We start from the raw sequence: 15,258 nt of genomic DNA on the forward strand, positions 1-15,258 counted from the left end.
GTGTTAACTACTCATATAATATAAAGTTGATAACCAACCCCGTGGGTTTCCAAGTGTCAATTCATTGTTTTTTTTTTCTTTTCCCTTGTAATTTCTCCAGGTATTCTCTTCCCAAAGAGATAACTTTCATATCTACCTTATAACCTTGAATTTATCAGTAGTCAAAATTGGGTTCTTATGCCCAGTTTGACTAAAGCTGATATTCTGTATTTAATCTTCCTCTTAGTTTTCTGTTAAATTAAGGACAAAACTTGTATTTTTTTAAATGACTTATTAGGTTCTGCCAGGATTTTGTCCTTGCCTACCTCTCTGGACTTGTTCTTTTCCTTCTCTTCCTGGCATAGATTCAAGTCACACTGTCTACATCTGACACTTGCCAAGCTCACTCCTCAGGACCTTCATCATTGCTGATCCCTTTGCCTGGGTTACTCTACCTTCAGATATTCTTGTTTCTTTTGGCTTGCCCCTGTTCATCATTTCTATCTTAGCTAGAGTATCACCTTAACAATAAGAAAATGATAAATTCTAATATATAAACAAAAGAAACTTCTGCATGACACAGAAGAAAGCACTATTAGAAAAATCAAAAGTCAGTGGTAGTCTATGAAAAATTTATACCTTATAAGATTAAAAAAACTAATGATTCTAATCTCTTAAGGGTTTCAAAAAATTGAAATGTAAAAGATCAACAACCTGATAGAAAAAATGAACATAATTATACTGTCAGTTCATAGAAGAAATTTTAAAAGTCCTTAAACATAGGAAAATACTATCAGCCATACTTGTGTGATTCATACCTGTCACACTGATAAGAAGTCAAGTTTAGCTATATATACTGTTTGTCAAAGCTGTTAAGTAACAGACGTTTTCATGCATTACTGGAAATACAAACTGGTACAGTCCTTAGGAAGAATTGACAGTATCTGTTACATTTCATAAACATTTGTCCTTTGACCTAGCAGTCTTATTTCAGGGAATCAAGCCTTTAATTACACCTGCACAAATACGGAATGATATGCATTCAGGGTTATTCACTGTGACATTATTTGAATAGCAGGACATTGGAAAATAATCCAAATATCTATCAATAATGTCTTGGTTAGTTAAATTATTTATATTCACAAAATGGAAGACAAACATCGAAAAAAAAGGGGGGGATGAGAATGATCTCTTGATAGTGAATTTCCAGGTTTTCTTGTTAGGTAATTTGAAACAAGGTACAGAAATGCATATATTACATGCTGTCTTTTGTGTAGAAAATGGGAAAGATAAGCCAAAAACTAATGATAATGAACATGGTTACCCAGAAGGGAATGAAGTAAACGAGGCAGATGAGACAGGAATAGAAGTGCTCTGAATAGACCTTGTTATTTATATTCTGCATATTCCAAAGAGTAAAAATTTTTTAAAAGTAGAGCAATCCAATGGCTGGGTGTGGTGGCTCATGCTTGTAATCCCAGCACTTTGGGAGGCCAAGGCGGGTGGATCATGAGGTCCAGAGATCGTGGCCAACATGTTGAAACCCTGTCTCTACTAAAATACAAAAAATTAGCCGGGTGTGGTGCATGTGCCTGTAGTCCCAATTACTCGAGAGGCCTCTGAGGCAGGGGAATCGCTTGAACCTGGGAGGCAGAGGTTGCAGTGAGCCGAGATTGCGCCGCTACACTCCAGCCTGGTGACAGAGCAAGACTCTGTCTCGGAAAAAAAAAAAAAAAAGGTGAATCTGCAAAATTTGAAGTAGAATATAACAAACCTGGCTGGGTCAAATTAGTAAAATTGGTAACATAATATTAGTAACATAACATTGAGAAAAGAATTACATCAAATGATTTTACCCAGGATTTTGACTGTACGTTCCAACGGCAATAGAATATACTCTAAGGGCAAAAAAATAATTTAAAGAACTCTTAAACCTTTTTTTTAACTAATACTAGTAATAATATTGTCATTATTTTTTGAGTCTATAGAACAAATCAAATATATAATCATGTTAACATCATTAGGAAACCAGTATTTTCAGTGTAAGAGAAGAAACAATCAGCATCAAGTTAAAAACTTTATATTACATGTGGATTGGAAATGCAGTGCAAAATATTAATTATTTAAAAAAAAATACACATTTCCTCATCTCACCACTGAAATAGCCTAAAAGCAGTGAAAACTCAGTGGCATTGAACCTAAACCTAGAATGGGGTCTGTAAACATTATTTCCCTTTAAAAGGAAGCAGGTCTCTTTGGACTTCAGGTTTAGACTAGGAAATGTACAGGATGAGCCTGGAACATCTTCCTTGCCAGAAGGCAAGGAAGCCCAAAGACTAATTTGTTGAAAGAATACAGGAGTCAATATTAAAAGTTCCCAGCTGGTCAAATATGAAAATGTTTGATCATCAGTAGGAAGAACAATTTCAGTGGAATGAAAAATACTGAATTTTTTAAAATGTACTCATTTATGAGAACCAGAAACTGAAAATGTCCCTCAGAATCAATAGTCTATATTGGAGGTATATACCACACCAATTCTTTACTGTGAAAAGTAGCAATTAAAGTGTTAAGCTATCTTAACACTTACTTTTTATCTTACTTTTATTTTATTTACTTTATCTTTTTCTATACAAATTTTGTTTCAGGATAACCAAATAATCATTTAAAGAAAATTCTTGAAGAATGTTGGCTAATAAATATGGAAGGCATAATAGACTTAAAATATTACTATTTTTCCACCCCTAATAAGATAATTGAATAAAACAACAGCATCAGAAGATAAAGACTAATGTAAATTAATACAACCACTGTGGAGAACAGTTTAGAGGTTCCTTGAAAAACTAAAAACAGAGCCATCATATGATCCAGCAGTCCCATTGCTAGGTGTATACCCTTAAGGAAATCAGTATTTCAAATAAATATCTGAACTCCCCTGTTCATTGCAGTATTATTCACAGTAGCCAAGATTTGGAAGAAACGGAAGTGTCCATCAACAGACAAATGGATAAAGAAAATGTGGTACATATACACAATGCAATACTATTCAGGCATGAAAAAGAATGACATCCTGTTATTTGCAACGAGATGGGTGGAACTGAAGGTCCATTATGCTAAGTGAAACAAGTCACGCACAGGAAAAAGAAACTTCTTATGTTCTCAACTTCTTTTGGGAGCAAAAAATTAAAGCAATTGAACTCATGGAGACAGAGAGTAGAAGGATGGTTACCAGAGGCTGAGCAGGATAGTGGGGGTGGTGTAAAGAGGAAGTGGGGTTAGTTAATGGGTACAAAAAATAGAATTAAGATCTGTAGCACAACAGGATGACTATAATCAATAACAGTTTAATTGTACATATAAATTGTACCTCATATACCCCATACTCAGCAACTACCCCCAAAAATTAAAACTTAAAAAAGAAACACGGTAATACATTGTTTCATACCCACTAGCCATGGCTAGAATCTAAAAGATAAAATAGGCGTTGGCAAAGATGCAAAAAAAAAATTGGAGCCTTGACACATTGCTGGTAGGAATATAAAATGGTGCAGCCCCTTTGGAAACAGTCTGAAGTTCCTCAAAAGGTTGCACATCCAGTTATTACATGACCGAACAATTTTACTCCTAGGAACCTATTCAAGAGAACTGAAAACGTTATGTGTACACAAATGTTGATAACAGCATTATTCATAATAGCCAAGAAGTACAAACAACCCAAATGTCCATTAACTGAAGAAAGGATAAGTAAAATATTGTATATCCATAAAATGGAATAAAATTCAACAGTAAAAAGGAGTAAAGTACTGATGCATGATACAACATGGGTGAACCTTAAAAACATTGTGCTAATTAAAAGCCAGTCACAAAAGACCAAATATTGTATGATTATGTTTGTAGGAAATGTTTAGAATAGGAAAATCCATAGGCATAGAAAGTAGATTACTGGTTGCCAAAGGCTAGGAGTCATAGGACAAGGGAGAGCAGTCTCTCAAGGGTGCAGGATTTCTTTCAAGGGTGGAGAAAATGTTCTAAAATTGTGATGGTTGTGCAACTCTGAATACAGTGAAGACCACTGAATTGTAATAGCCAAGGTATAGGGTCAGCCTAAATGTCTATCAACAGATGAATGGATTTTTTAAATATGGTATATGTACACAGTGGAATACTATTTCAGCCAATAAAAAAAATGAAACCCTGTCATTTGCAACAACGTGGATGAAACTGGAGGACTTCATGTAAAATGAAATAAACCATGCACAGAAGGACAAATACAATATGTATATTTGTCACTCATGTGGAATCTAAATAAAGTCTATCGTATAGAAATGGAGAGTAGAATAGTGATTACCAAAGGCAGAAAAGGGTATGGGGAGGGGGATGAAGAGAGGTTAATCAACAGGTACAAAGTTAGGTAGGAGAAAGGAATACTTCTGGTGTACTGTTGCACAGTAGGGTAACTGTAGTTAATTATAACGTGTTATTTCAAAACAGCTAAAAGTATTTTGAATATTGTCACCACAAAGACAAGTGTTTGAGGTGGTGAATATGCTCATTACACTGATTACTGTACAATGTGTACATGTACACATGTATGGAAACATCCTATTGACTCCATAAATAGATAAAATTATGTGTCAATTCAAACCAGTAAAACATATACATATATATATTTTTATATGTGTGTGTGTGTGTGTGTGTGTGTGTGTGTGTGTGTGTGTATGAAGATAAACAGTATTAGAGGAAAGATTATTTTAAGAACTTTACAGTGGTGGGGTCAGACTGTCACCATCAGAACACACACTGATCACTTGAGCATCATTGAAAATAGACTGCGTACCTCATGATATGTCACTTCACTGTGAAGCATCCTTATCAAAAACGTTAAACATGCATCTAAATAATTCTTAGACCGTTGGTTCTCAAGAATAGTCAGGAAGTCCTAAGAGTCCCTGAAACCCTTTCAGGAGATATACCAGGTCAAAATTAATAATATTTATTATTTTTACTCTGATTCTGTCACAGTGTGTATAGTAAAGTTGGCCAGAAGATACATGATGTGTGATATCTCAACACAGTCAATATGGAAGCAAATATGAGAATTCAGCTGTTTTCTAGTAAGCTGGAAATTAAAGAGACCTACAAAACTGTTTTTAAAATGTAATTCTTTTTGCTCATTTTGAAAACGTTTTTCATGAACATTAACATTTTTAGGGTTGTTATCAATTGTAAATACTTTTTAAATGCTTTTATTTAATTCCTATTATGGTAAATATCACTAGAGATAGCCCACATAAAGAAAAGGTCTTTAGGGTCTGCAACAATTTTAAGAGTAAAAAGGAATTATGAAATCCAAAAGTTTGAACGTTACTTGCTTTATTACCAGTTCCAAGTGTATCAAAATTACTATACAAGGAGATTTTTTAAAGCAAAGTAAATGACACCCCAGGAAAGCAGTGCAGGTGGTCATCAACTTAAGATGGTTCAACCTACAGGTTTTCAACTTTACAGTGGGTTTATTGGAATATTAAATGCATTTTTGACTTACTATATTTTTTATTTGTGCTGGGTTTGTCAAGACACAGCCCTATCATAAATTGAGGAGCATCTGTAATCCATAACATAAAACATTTTCAGTAGAACTCATGATCTAGTTTCTTTAAAAAGTTAATGTCATTGTGCTTCTCTAAATTGGAGACCATGGCTGGGCGCAGTGGCTCACGCCTGTAATTCCAACACTTTGGAAGGCTGAAGTGGGTGGATCACGTGAGGTCAGGCATTTAAGACCAGCCTGGCCAACATGGTGAAACCCCAGCTCTGCTAAAAATACAAAAATTAGCTGGGCATGTGGTGCATTCCTGTAATCCCAGCTACTCGGGAGGCTAAGGCGGGAGAATCACTTGAATCCAGGAGGCAGAGGTTTCAGTGAGCCAAGATCATGCCACTGCACTCCAGCCTGAGCGGCAAAGCCAGGATTCCATCTCATAAATAAATAAATAACCTAAGAATCAAATGTATCACACTAAGAATTAAATGTAACACAGAGACATTAATTGAACATACCTGTAAAATTGAACTGTAAAAACACATTTTGGACTCAAGAAATTTCAATACAAACTGGGCATTAGAGGCTAGCTTTACCTATTTTAGAAAAACTAGAAAGTAACAAATAACAAAAAAAAGCAAAACAAAATAAAAACTAGAAAAAACAAGAAAATGAAGAAAATAACAATTATCCTGTGTTCTTCCACCCAGAAGTATTTGCAGGTGCTCACGTGTTCAGTCCTTCCAAACCATTTTCTGAAGAATATCTGCATGTGCACAAAACACACTCCCAGTGCTCAGCCCCACTGATCTACATGAGATATATATCCTCTGTAACTGTTTTTATAATTAGTATTTTTAACATCCTTATGTTACTAAGTATTTTTCTGTAGAATCATTTTAATACTTAAATTGATTTACTTAGTAGTATGGAAGGATCACATATTAATTGTGTGTCTTTTGTATGTAAAAAGGTTTTACACTCAATTTTTACTTCAGGAAAAATTCCTAGAAGTGAAATTGCTGGATCTAAGCGTATGCATAATGCTGTTGAAAGTCAACATAGTAGGGATAGGGGTGAGGTAGTGACCAGAAGAAGATATTGAGGTGGGGGAACATCTGGGTTGACACTGGTAACCTAGGTGCAGTTTTTATATGGGAAGGTTGAGTTCGTGAAAATTCATTAAACTGTATAGTTAGATGTAGTTTTGTTACGTAAAACATGTTTATGAAAGATTTTTTAAAAGTAATCAGTTTTGGATGAGCTTGACAAGGAGGTCTCAAATGTTTGGTTAAAAAAAATCTAAAGTCTTCCACTATGACATTGTTGGAATAAATATATGAACCGTGTTTTAAATGATATATTTGACTAAAACTTTTTACAGTGTAATATAGGGGATAAAAGAGAAAATTTTTTTTTTTGCTTTTTAAATGTTTTTCATAGGTACTGACTTGAAGCCTTTTGAAATTATGATTTAATTAGGTACTTGCAGGAATAACTGAAGAAAGAAAAAAAATTACAATAAAATTATAAAATGGCATTTGGTGGAAATGTTGAAGGCTTATTTTAATTTCACCTGTAGCATTTTCCTGAATTTGCTGTTATAAATTTGTACATCCTAAATTCACCATAAGCACTTTTCTCTGATTTATATCATCTCTTATATTATGAGTAAATAGATTAATATAGTATTTCAGCAATATATGTACAAAATAAAAGACATTGGGAAGAAAATAACCTTCAAGTTAAAAAAGCTATTTAAGCCTGGGCATGGTGGCTCATGCTTGTAATCCCAGCACTTTGGGAGGCCGAGGCAGGCGGATCACTTGTGCCGAAGCATTCGAGACCAGCCTGGCCAATGTGGTGAAACCCTGTCTCTACTGAAAACACAAAAATTAGCTGGGCATGGTGGCAGGCACCTGTAGTCCCAGCTACTTGGGAGGCTTGAGGCAGGAGAATTTCTTGAACCTGGGAGGTGGAGGTTGCAGCGAGCCACGATGGTGCCACTGCACTCCAGCCTGAGCAACAGAGTGAGACTTCATCTCAAAAGCAAAAAATAAATAAAATAAATACTATTTGACTTGCAGAGGTAGGCAAATGAAGGAAGGAAAAAAACAATCTTAAGGCTTGAATAATGTGCTACTCTTTTGTTGTATTATTTCTCCCATGACTGAAACCCCATAAACAGTAACAATAAAAACAATTTTATTTGCAGTAAACATAAGACTTCAAATTTTTTTAAATTGAAATTTGGATAGACCCAGGAAATACTTAAACATTTTTTTGCTAATTAAGTTTGGGGGTTGTTTTTTTTTTTTTTTTTTTTTTTTTTAAACTTGGGAAAGGCAGAAAAGTGTGTGTAAACGTGTTTGTAGATGCATATATACCTAGGCCTGTGCATGCACACAGTCACGTTTTAACTACTCCATGCCTTATCGACCAAAGATCACCATTTTTCCCATTTTTGTATATTTACTGCCACAGTTTATTTTATATTTTATTTTATTTGAGGTTTCTTCTTGTTTTACATATGAAACATGTTTATATCATCTATATATCAAATTTTTATATCATGCCTTTTAAAAACATTACAGTAGTATTTGCATTTACACATTTACATCATCTACATGTCAGATGTTTATATCATACCTTTTAAAAATGTAACAGTAGCATTTGCAGTTTTTCATGCTTTATTAATTGCCTTAATGACAGTGTTAAATCTAATTCTCAAGCAAGCGAAAGAACCGTAATTTAACCATTTTTAAAATATTTATGATTTTTTAAAATGTATAATCTATGGCATGTCTTTGTATATAAAACCTTTTTATGTTAAATATTATCTTCTTAAATACCTAGAAGAGTGTAAACATTTTTAAGGTTTTTGATGACATATAGCTAAATTGTTTTTTGTTTTGTGTTTTTTAAGAGACAGAAGTCTTGCTGTGTTGCCCAGCCTGCACTTAAACCCTGGGCTCAGGCAATTCTTCCATCTCACCCTCTCGAGTAGTTGACTTCTCTTTCATTTTCAGTTTTATCATAATTAAAATTTGCACATTAATAAACCTATTTTTGCCATCCAATTGTGAGGACTGAATGAGTTAAGACATATAATGTTCCTAGCAAATGCTTTGCACACTTTAAGTACACCTAAGAAAAATATAGTTTTAAACACATTGGGTTTAATAGTATTTTAAGTTACTAATATTTTCTTGTAACAATCAGTCAAATGTAAATAACAAAACCATAAGAATCTCCTAGAGAGGAGAATAGCAAAAAGCCAGATAAGAGGTGAAACAATTATTTCCGTGAATGGGTGGAAAACAGTTCTATATTATGAAGGTTCCAGTTGTCCTTTTTGAAAACATCCTTTATCAGAAATTTGTGTGAAAATACAGGAGAGAAAACAATTTATACATGAAAAATTGAAATCTGAATTTCAACTAAAAACCCAATAAAGTGTCAGTATGCAGGAAATTGCCCCCTTGGTCATGATTTTGTCACTTCATTTTTAAAGTTAATTCTGGTAGTGTTACAGAGAAAATTACCTGACTTTGTTCAAAGATTGGATTGGCTTATCCTTAAATCTTTACATTTTACAATAGTGTTTGATCAGAAATAATTAAATTAAATGTTAAATGCCCAGTCTCCAACCAGTAAATGAAAACAATGTTCTATTTATTTTTAAATGTTAGTAAAATTTTTAAATATACAGAAAAATACAATTTAATAATCATATACTTGTTAACCAGAATTAATAAATGTGTTATTTGGTCGTATTTACCTCTGATTTGTCTTCTCTTAAAGAACTAAAGTATTTCTAGAAATACAGTTAAGATCCTTTTAGAGCTTTTGTTTACCCCTGAAAGCAACCAATGATACCACCTATTTATGTATCTATAACCATATTGACATAAATGGCATACTAAATACACTCTCTTGTTCATTTAATTCTGAGGTTTACTTTATTCACCAAAACTTAAAAATCACAACAACACCAAGTGTTATCAAGGATGTGGGAAAGAAATTTGGTAATATCTATTGTTCAGCACTTCTGAGAGTTTATCTTAGAGAAATTATTGTACATGAAGACAAAATATAATTTAGAAGAATGTTCATTTCAGCATTGTTTGTAACAGTGAAAAACTAAAACAACCTGAATACCTACCAGTAAATAAATGGGGAATAAATTACAGTATAATAAAATAGTCTACAGAGAATATACCAATAAATTGAATTAACTACCTCCCCCCACCTACTTAGTTTATATTATCCTGTAATAGCATGCTAAGTGCTTAGTTTTATCAACACTGTTCACTACAAAATGGTGGGAGAGGTGACCAAGAATTGATTTTAAACAGATTTTATATATTTTGAGTTAATTTTATAGTTTGGAATGATGTATACCCAAAATCTAGTTATATCTCCATTGTGAAGGAGTGATATAATCACCCTTCAGATGGATGTAAATTATCAGGAACAAGAAAATATCCTTCAACCCCCAGCTCCCCAATTCCTGGTCTTTCTCTGTCCTTCACAAGGTGTCTCTCATTGTTTTTGGTTTTTTTTGTTGGTTTTTTTTTGTGTGTGTTTTTGTTTTTTTTTGTTTTTTTTCTGCACCTAAGTGTACATAAGTCAAGGAAGAAGGGCCATGTGAGGCACACAGACACTCCACCTTCACTTATCTTGAGTTAATGCAAATGGCTCTGAGATTCTCATTACAGCTGCAATGTCATTTGCTGTGTCTTTTAAGACAAAATGTGGGTTGCATTCTCTCTGTTTGTAGTACAGACTCATTATTAGGGTGACTTAAAGCCCTTTGATAATTCTGAGATACCTATTACTTACACATGCTCTTAAAGGAAGCGTCTTTATATCACAGTCAGCTGACAATTGGCCTCTTATGTTAACAACTGGCAAAACATCACAGCTTTGCCTCAATTACCTTTTGTTTTCCTGTCCCATTGGATGTTTTGTTAAGTATTAATATGACTTTGGCTCCCCCTCACACCAACGAGCTTCAGGCATTTTGTTTATGATCTCTCTTTGCTGTAATCACTAGATATTGTTTTCCCATCATGAAAAAGGGCACAGTGAGGAAGTGCAGATGCACCTTACAGAATAAGACTGGCAAAGTGGCAAATGGGGAGCAACTGGCAAGAAACTGACATTATAGGAAAAGAAGCAAACTATGAGCAGACGTGGGTGGGCATTGACATTAGACAGTGGGAGAAAGAATACGTGGATGTGTGATAATGGAGGGAAAGTACCTCCACTGACGACAGCAAGGACTATTTCTGAAGCTCTTACAATGGGCCAGACTCAGGAGTAAGTGCTTTACACGTGATTCATCCTCACAAGCAGGAGCTGATCCAAGATTTGTGCAGCTCTGAAGATGACATATTTTGGGAAGAGGGCAGGAATCTTTAGACTAGAAAATTACAAACGCAGCATGCCTAAAGCCCTCCTGTGAGGAGCCTGTACAAGTGAGGTGTCTTGAGGCTTAAGCTCTCTGAGCTGCATGACAAACCCATAAACCCTCTGAAGTATCTCTCATCCATTCCACATATAAGGAAAGCTCAGCAAGGTTGGCTGGGTGCGGTGACTCATGGCTGCAATCTCAGCACTTTGGAAGGCCAACATGGGAGGATCATTTGCGTTCAGGAGTTTGAGGCCAGCCTTGGCAACATAGTGAGACTCCATTTCTACAAAATTTTTTAAAGTTAGCCAGGCATGGTGGTGTGTGCCTATGTGGGAGACTGAGGAGGAAGGATGACTTGACCATGGGTGGCAGAGGCTGCAGTGAGCTGTGATTAAGCCAGAGCACGCCTGCCTGGGCAATAGAGTGAGATCCTGTCTCAAGCATGTGCACCATGCTTGCACACATGCAAATATGCAAGTGCAAGGGAGTTGGCAGCTCATGGGGTGCCTTAACCACTGCAGGACATGAACTAGTGGATAAATATTCCCTTCTTCTGACTCTTAGGCAGATGATTCTGAAAGAGTGACGAACTCATCCTGGCTTTCTAGGCACCTGAGTTTTCTCTGGGTTACCAATGGAAATCCTATGTTGCTGCTCATTACCCTAATTCTGAAATGCATTCTGCAGGACTTCTTAGAGAGTCCCAGTGGGATCAAGTCCCAGTTTCCCAGAGCTTAATAACACACAGTTTTGCCTTTCCCTGATTTCCTGGGATTACTTCCCAGGCTCAATGAGGTTAACTAGCTTGTCCAGTAACACAACTACTAAGTAACAGAACAGGCTTCTAAAATCCTTTAAAAAATTTTCCAAAGCCCCCAAATAGGCAAACTCCTATTTGTCTTGAGGATAAATTCTCTTGAAGCGGCAGCACAAACACCTTGATGTGGTTCTGTGAGTTTTCCTGGCAGGCCCCAGCCTATCCTTTGTCAGAACCTGCAGACCTTGGGGCTGTGGAATCCTGCCAAGATCTCTGGTGGAACNCCGGGCTAGAATGCAGTCTAAAACTGGGTATGCCTGTAATTGTATTTAATAATAGAGACATAAAAAAATAAATAAATGAGGGAAGAAAATAATTAACAAGCAGCCAACCAATATTTCATTTAAACCTGTAAATACGTGTGATGTAGTACTGATAAAGAGTGTATATTTTGTGTATTTAAAGTGGAGAGTTCTATGAATGTTAATTAAGTCTACTTGTTCCAGATCTGAGTTCAAGTCCTGGATATCGATGTTTTTGTTTTTCTAATACAGAGAATCCTAGGAGTAACTCCTTTTGACTTTTCCAGCCCTTGAATTACAGGCTTTATGATAAAAAAGGGAATCATGATATAGATGGTTAATACTACTAACAGAAAGTGAGATTTTCTGTAGATAGCAAATATTTATCTTAAAATTCTTAATGGTATTAGAACTATTACATATTTATATATCTTGTGTTTACTATGTAAACACTAATTGATTAATGCAATGTGACGGAAATATGATGGAGTACATTTTCCATTTTGACTAGATACAGACTAACAGACTATAATGTATTACTTTATTTGTCAAATCTTTTTAGAATAAAACTTTTAATATAGGGAGCCTAGATGTGGAGAAAGGGCTGTGAAGAAGAGATAAAAGCATTTCTCACCAGGGTCATTGTTTAGACTTCCTAAAGAGAAAGAATCAGAAGTATAAGCTTATTTGCATAGGTTTCTGAAAGATGGAGTAGAGCTTATATGTAGCTCATCCAGAATAAAATGAGCTGTACTAGGTGCTTTGTGTGTGAGTAGTCCAAAAAAAAGAAAAGAACCTTTATTGCCCTAGGTAGAGAGCTGCAGCCCAGTTTTTGTAGTATCTGTAAATGAGAGAAAGGGGTTTCCTGTACTTCCTTTCATAATTTCTGTTTTATGAAATAATTTTAAATTGCGCATATCAAGTCTAGGAGAGCTTAGAATTGGAAAAATTTCATTACTTCATTTTGAGGCTAAGGATAACAGACTTAGGGAAGTGTGTTTTATATGCCATAAACTTACATAAAATAAACAAAATCAAAATTAGTGAATAAAGTGATAAATATGGGTTTAGCAGTTATCCTTTCTTACAAGTTCTTAAAATAATAAAATTTTAATTGTCAAAAAAGAGAAATTACACAAAAAAGAGAAACATTTCTTTCTCCTTTTAGTAGGTATTAGCACTCTACCAATGTTTAATAATACAAATGAATAAGTCAAGATCCTGGAGCTTGGAATTCAGTTTCATGGAAGAAAAGATTTGTAAATCAGTAATTGCTTGATAATGTCATAAGTGTTATAGGATGCCGTCCACGAAGGGAGACAAAATAAGCATCTTCTGCTTGGGCAGGGGATCTGGGGCTTTAAGGATGCGTATAAGTTTGACAAGTCGAATAGGTCGAGTATTCTAGGCAGAGGGAACAATACTGCAATTTGAGAGGCATAACGCTGCATAGCACATTTGAGGGAATTTAAGTACTTAGATATGTGAGATGTGTGACATTTGAGATGAGTTAGAGACTAAGCTTAAAATTAAACTGGATGGATAAACTGGGGCAAGAAGCTGTCTTTGATAATTTTTCAAGATACTATGTGCCAGGTACTTTGCTTCTCAGTCTCCCCTTTTTACTCTTCTAATCTATGAACTGTAACCTCTAGCCACACTGAGTTTTTCCAGTTCTTTGAAATTCTATTTAGCAAACGTTTATGGAATACTTACTGTATGCCAGGCACTATTCTAAGCAGCAGGGATTATTGATGAATAAAATATGCATGGTCTCTGCCTTCACATAGATTACAGTCTGTGGCTAGCACTGGTAAATGTATGAGCAACTGGCACTACAACCTGCTAAATACTATAGGTCATGTTACTAGTATAGTAGCCTATAATGATGGTCAACCAACTCTAAGCTGTGTCCTGAGTGACCGACTGATGAGTAAGATTTGGTGAGAATTAGGATTGTGGAGGGGCAGGAGAGGAGTAGGAATCATCTAGGCAGTGGAAAGCAACTCCAAGTGTGAAAGCAAGTGACAAGAAATAGCATAGCACTTTCCCAGCAGGTTTCCCTGCTCCACCTTTAGCTCCTTTAAAAAACTAAATTGAAATCATGTCAGTCTTCCGCCCAGAATCCTCCAGTGGCTTCCTGTCTCTGTCAAAATGAATGCGAATTTCTCACCACAGCCCAACAGCCCAACAGCCCAATCTTCCTACAACATTTCTGATCTCTCGCTCTTGGCCTGGCTTACTTCATTTCAGCTACCCTGGCCTTTGCTATTCCTCTGACATTCCAGACATGATTCTGGATCACAGCCTCTATACAGACTGTTCTTCCAGAAACTTTGTCCCATGTACCTGCTTGATTGGTGACCCTAACCTTATTCAGGGACCTGTTCAAATCAAGAAGCCTGCACTGATAACACTGTATAAAACAGCAGCGTCCTCAGCCCTACCCTCATTACTCTATCAGCTTATTCTGTGTTACTTTCTCGGGTGGCACTATGGTAATTGCTGGTGGTTGTGATGGTGTATGAATTATCTGATTAGATCCTAAGAATTATGACAATAAGTACTTTGTGTGACTTTTTTTTTTTTTTGGTTGCTCTTCCAATGCGTAAAATAGTGCTTTGCACATAGTGAGCACTCAGTAAATTATGGTTGAAGTCCATATAGGAGGCAATAGCTAGGATATTTTATTTTTCGTCTTTGTTTCTGCCCAGGAACATACATATTTCGTGGATTGATTGTGGTTACATTTGTAAAACCCTGTTGAATTTTAAGCCAGTTGAATTAGTATATTTTTAAATAATTTTTCTTATAGCTAAAGCTTTGAGTTTTTTAGCTAACAATAAAAACATTCACGGAATTCTTCACTGGGTTTTTATTTTTATCCTTTTTGATCCTGAAGCATGCCAGATTAACAATATGTCTGAATCATTGAGGTTTTATTTATGTAAATGTTGTAACTACATTTTAATAACAAATGCTTAGGCAGTTCTTTTATAACATTTTTCTAAAGTTGCATTATTATAAGTTGTATATTTAGTCATAAACACAATATATTATGTAGGCAATGATTTAACTATTGTACAGTTAAATAATTTAAAATAGTAAAATTTTACACTGAGTTTTAGAAAATACATGGTTATGCAGAAAGTCACAGTTTACCTTTTGCTAGTCCTAGTAAATGCTAATTATTTAATTATCTTACTCATTATCACATTTTCTATTCTCTCCGTTTTGTACAACTCACATCACTCCCACC

The 15,258-nt window shown here is 35.2% G+C and overlaps 1 protein-coding gene across 14 annotated transcripts in view; it reads left to right on the top strand.

The window, feature by feature from the left end:
- Positions 1 to 15,258, top strand: part of LCORL (ligand dependent nuclear receptor corepressor like) — a 189,901-nt gene that overhangs the window by 131,069 nt on the left and 43,574 nt on the right. Inside the window, exon 6 of one of the 14 annotated variants that reach the window (XM_037742780.1) lies at positions 6,232 to 7,403. The exons of the other annotated variants lie outside the window; for them this stretch is intronic. Within the exon in view, the coding sequence (XP_037598708.1) occupies positions 6,232 to 6,413 (182 nt within the window). The 3' untranslated portion in view covers positions 6,414 to 7,403. Of the gene's footprint in view, positions 1 to 6,231; positions 7,404 to 15,258 lie in introns of those variants that run through there. 14 annotated transcript variants of the gene reach the window in all.

Source organism: Cebus imitator, unplaced genomic scaffold (genome assembly GCF_001604975.1).
Source record: "Cebus imitator isolate Cc_AM_T3 unplaced genomic scaffold, Cebus_imitator-1.0 Scaffold127, whole genome shotgun sequence".
NCBI classification, from domain to species: Eukaryota; Metazoa; Chordata; class Mammalia; order Primates; family Cebidae; genus Cebus; species Cebus imitator.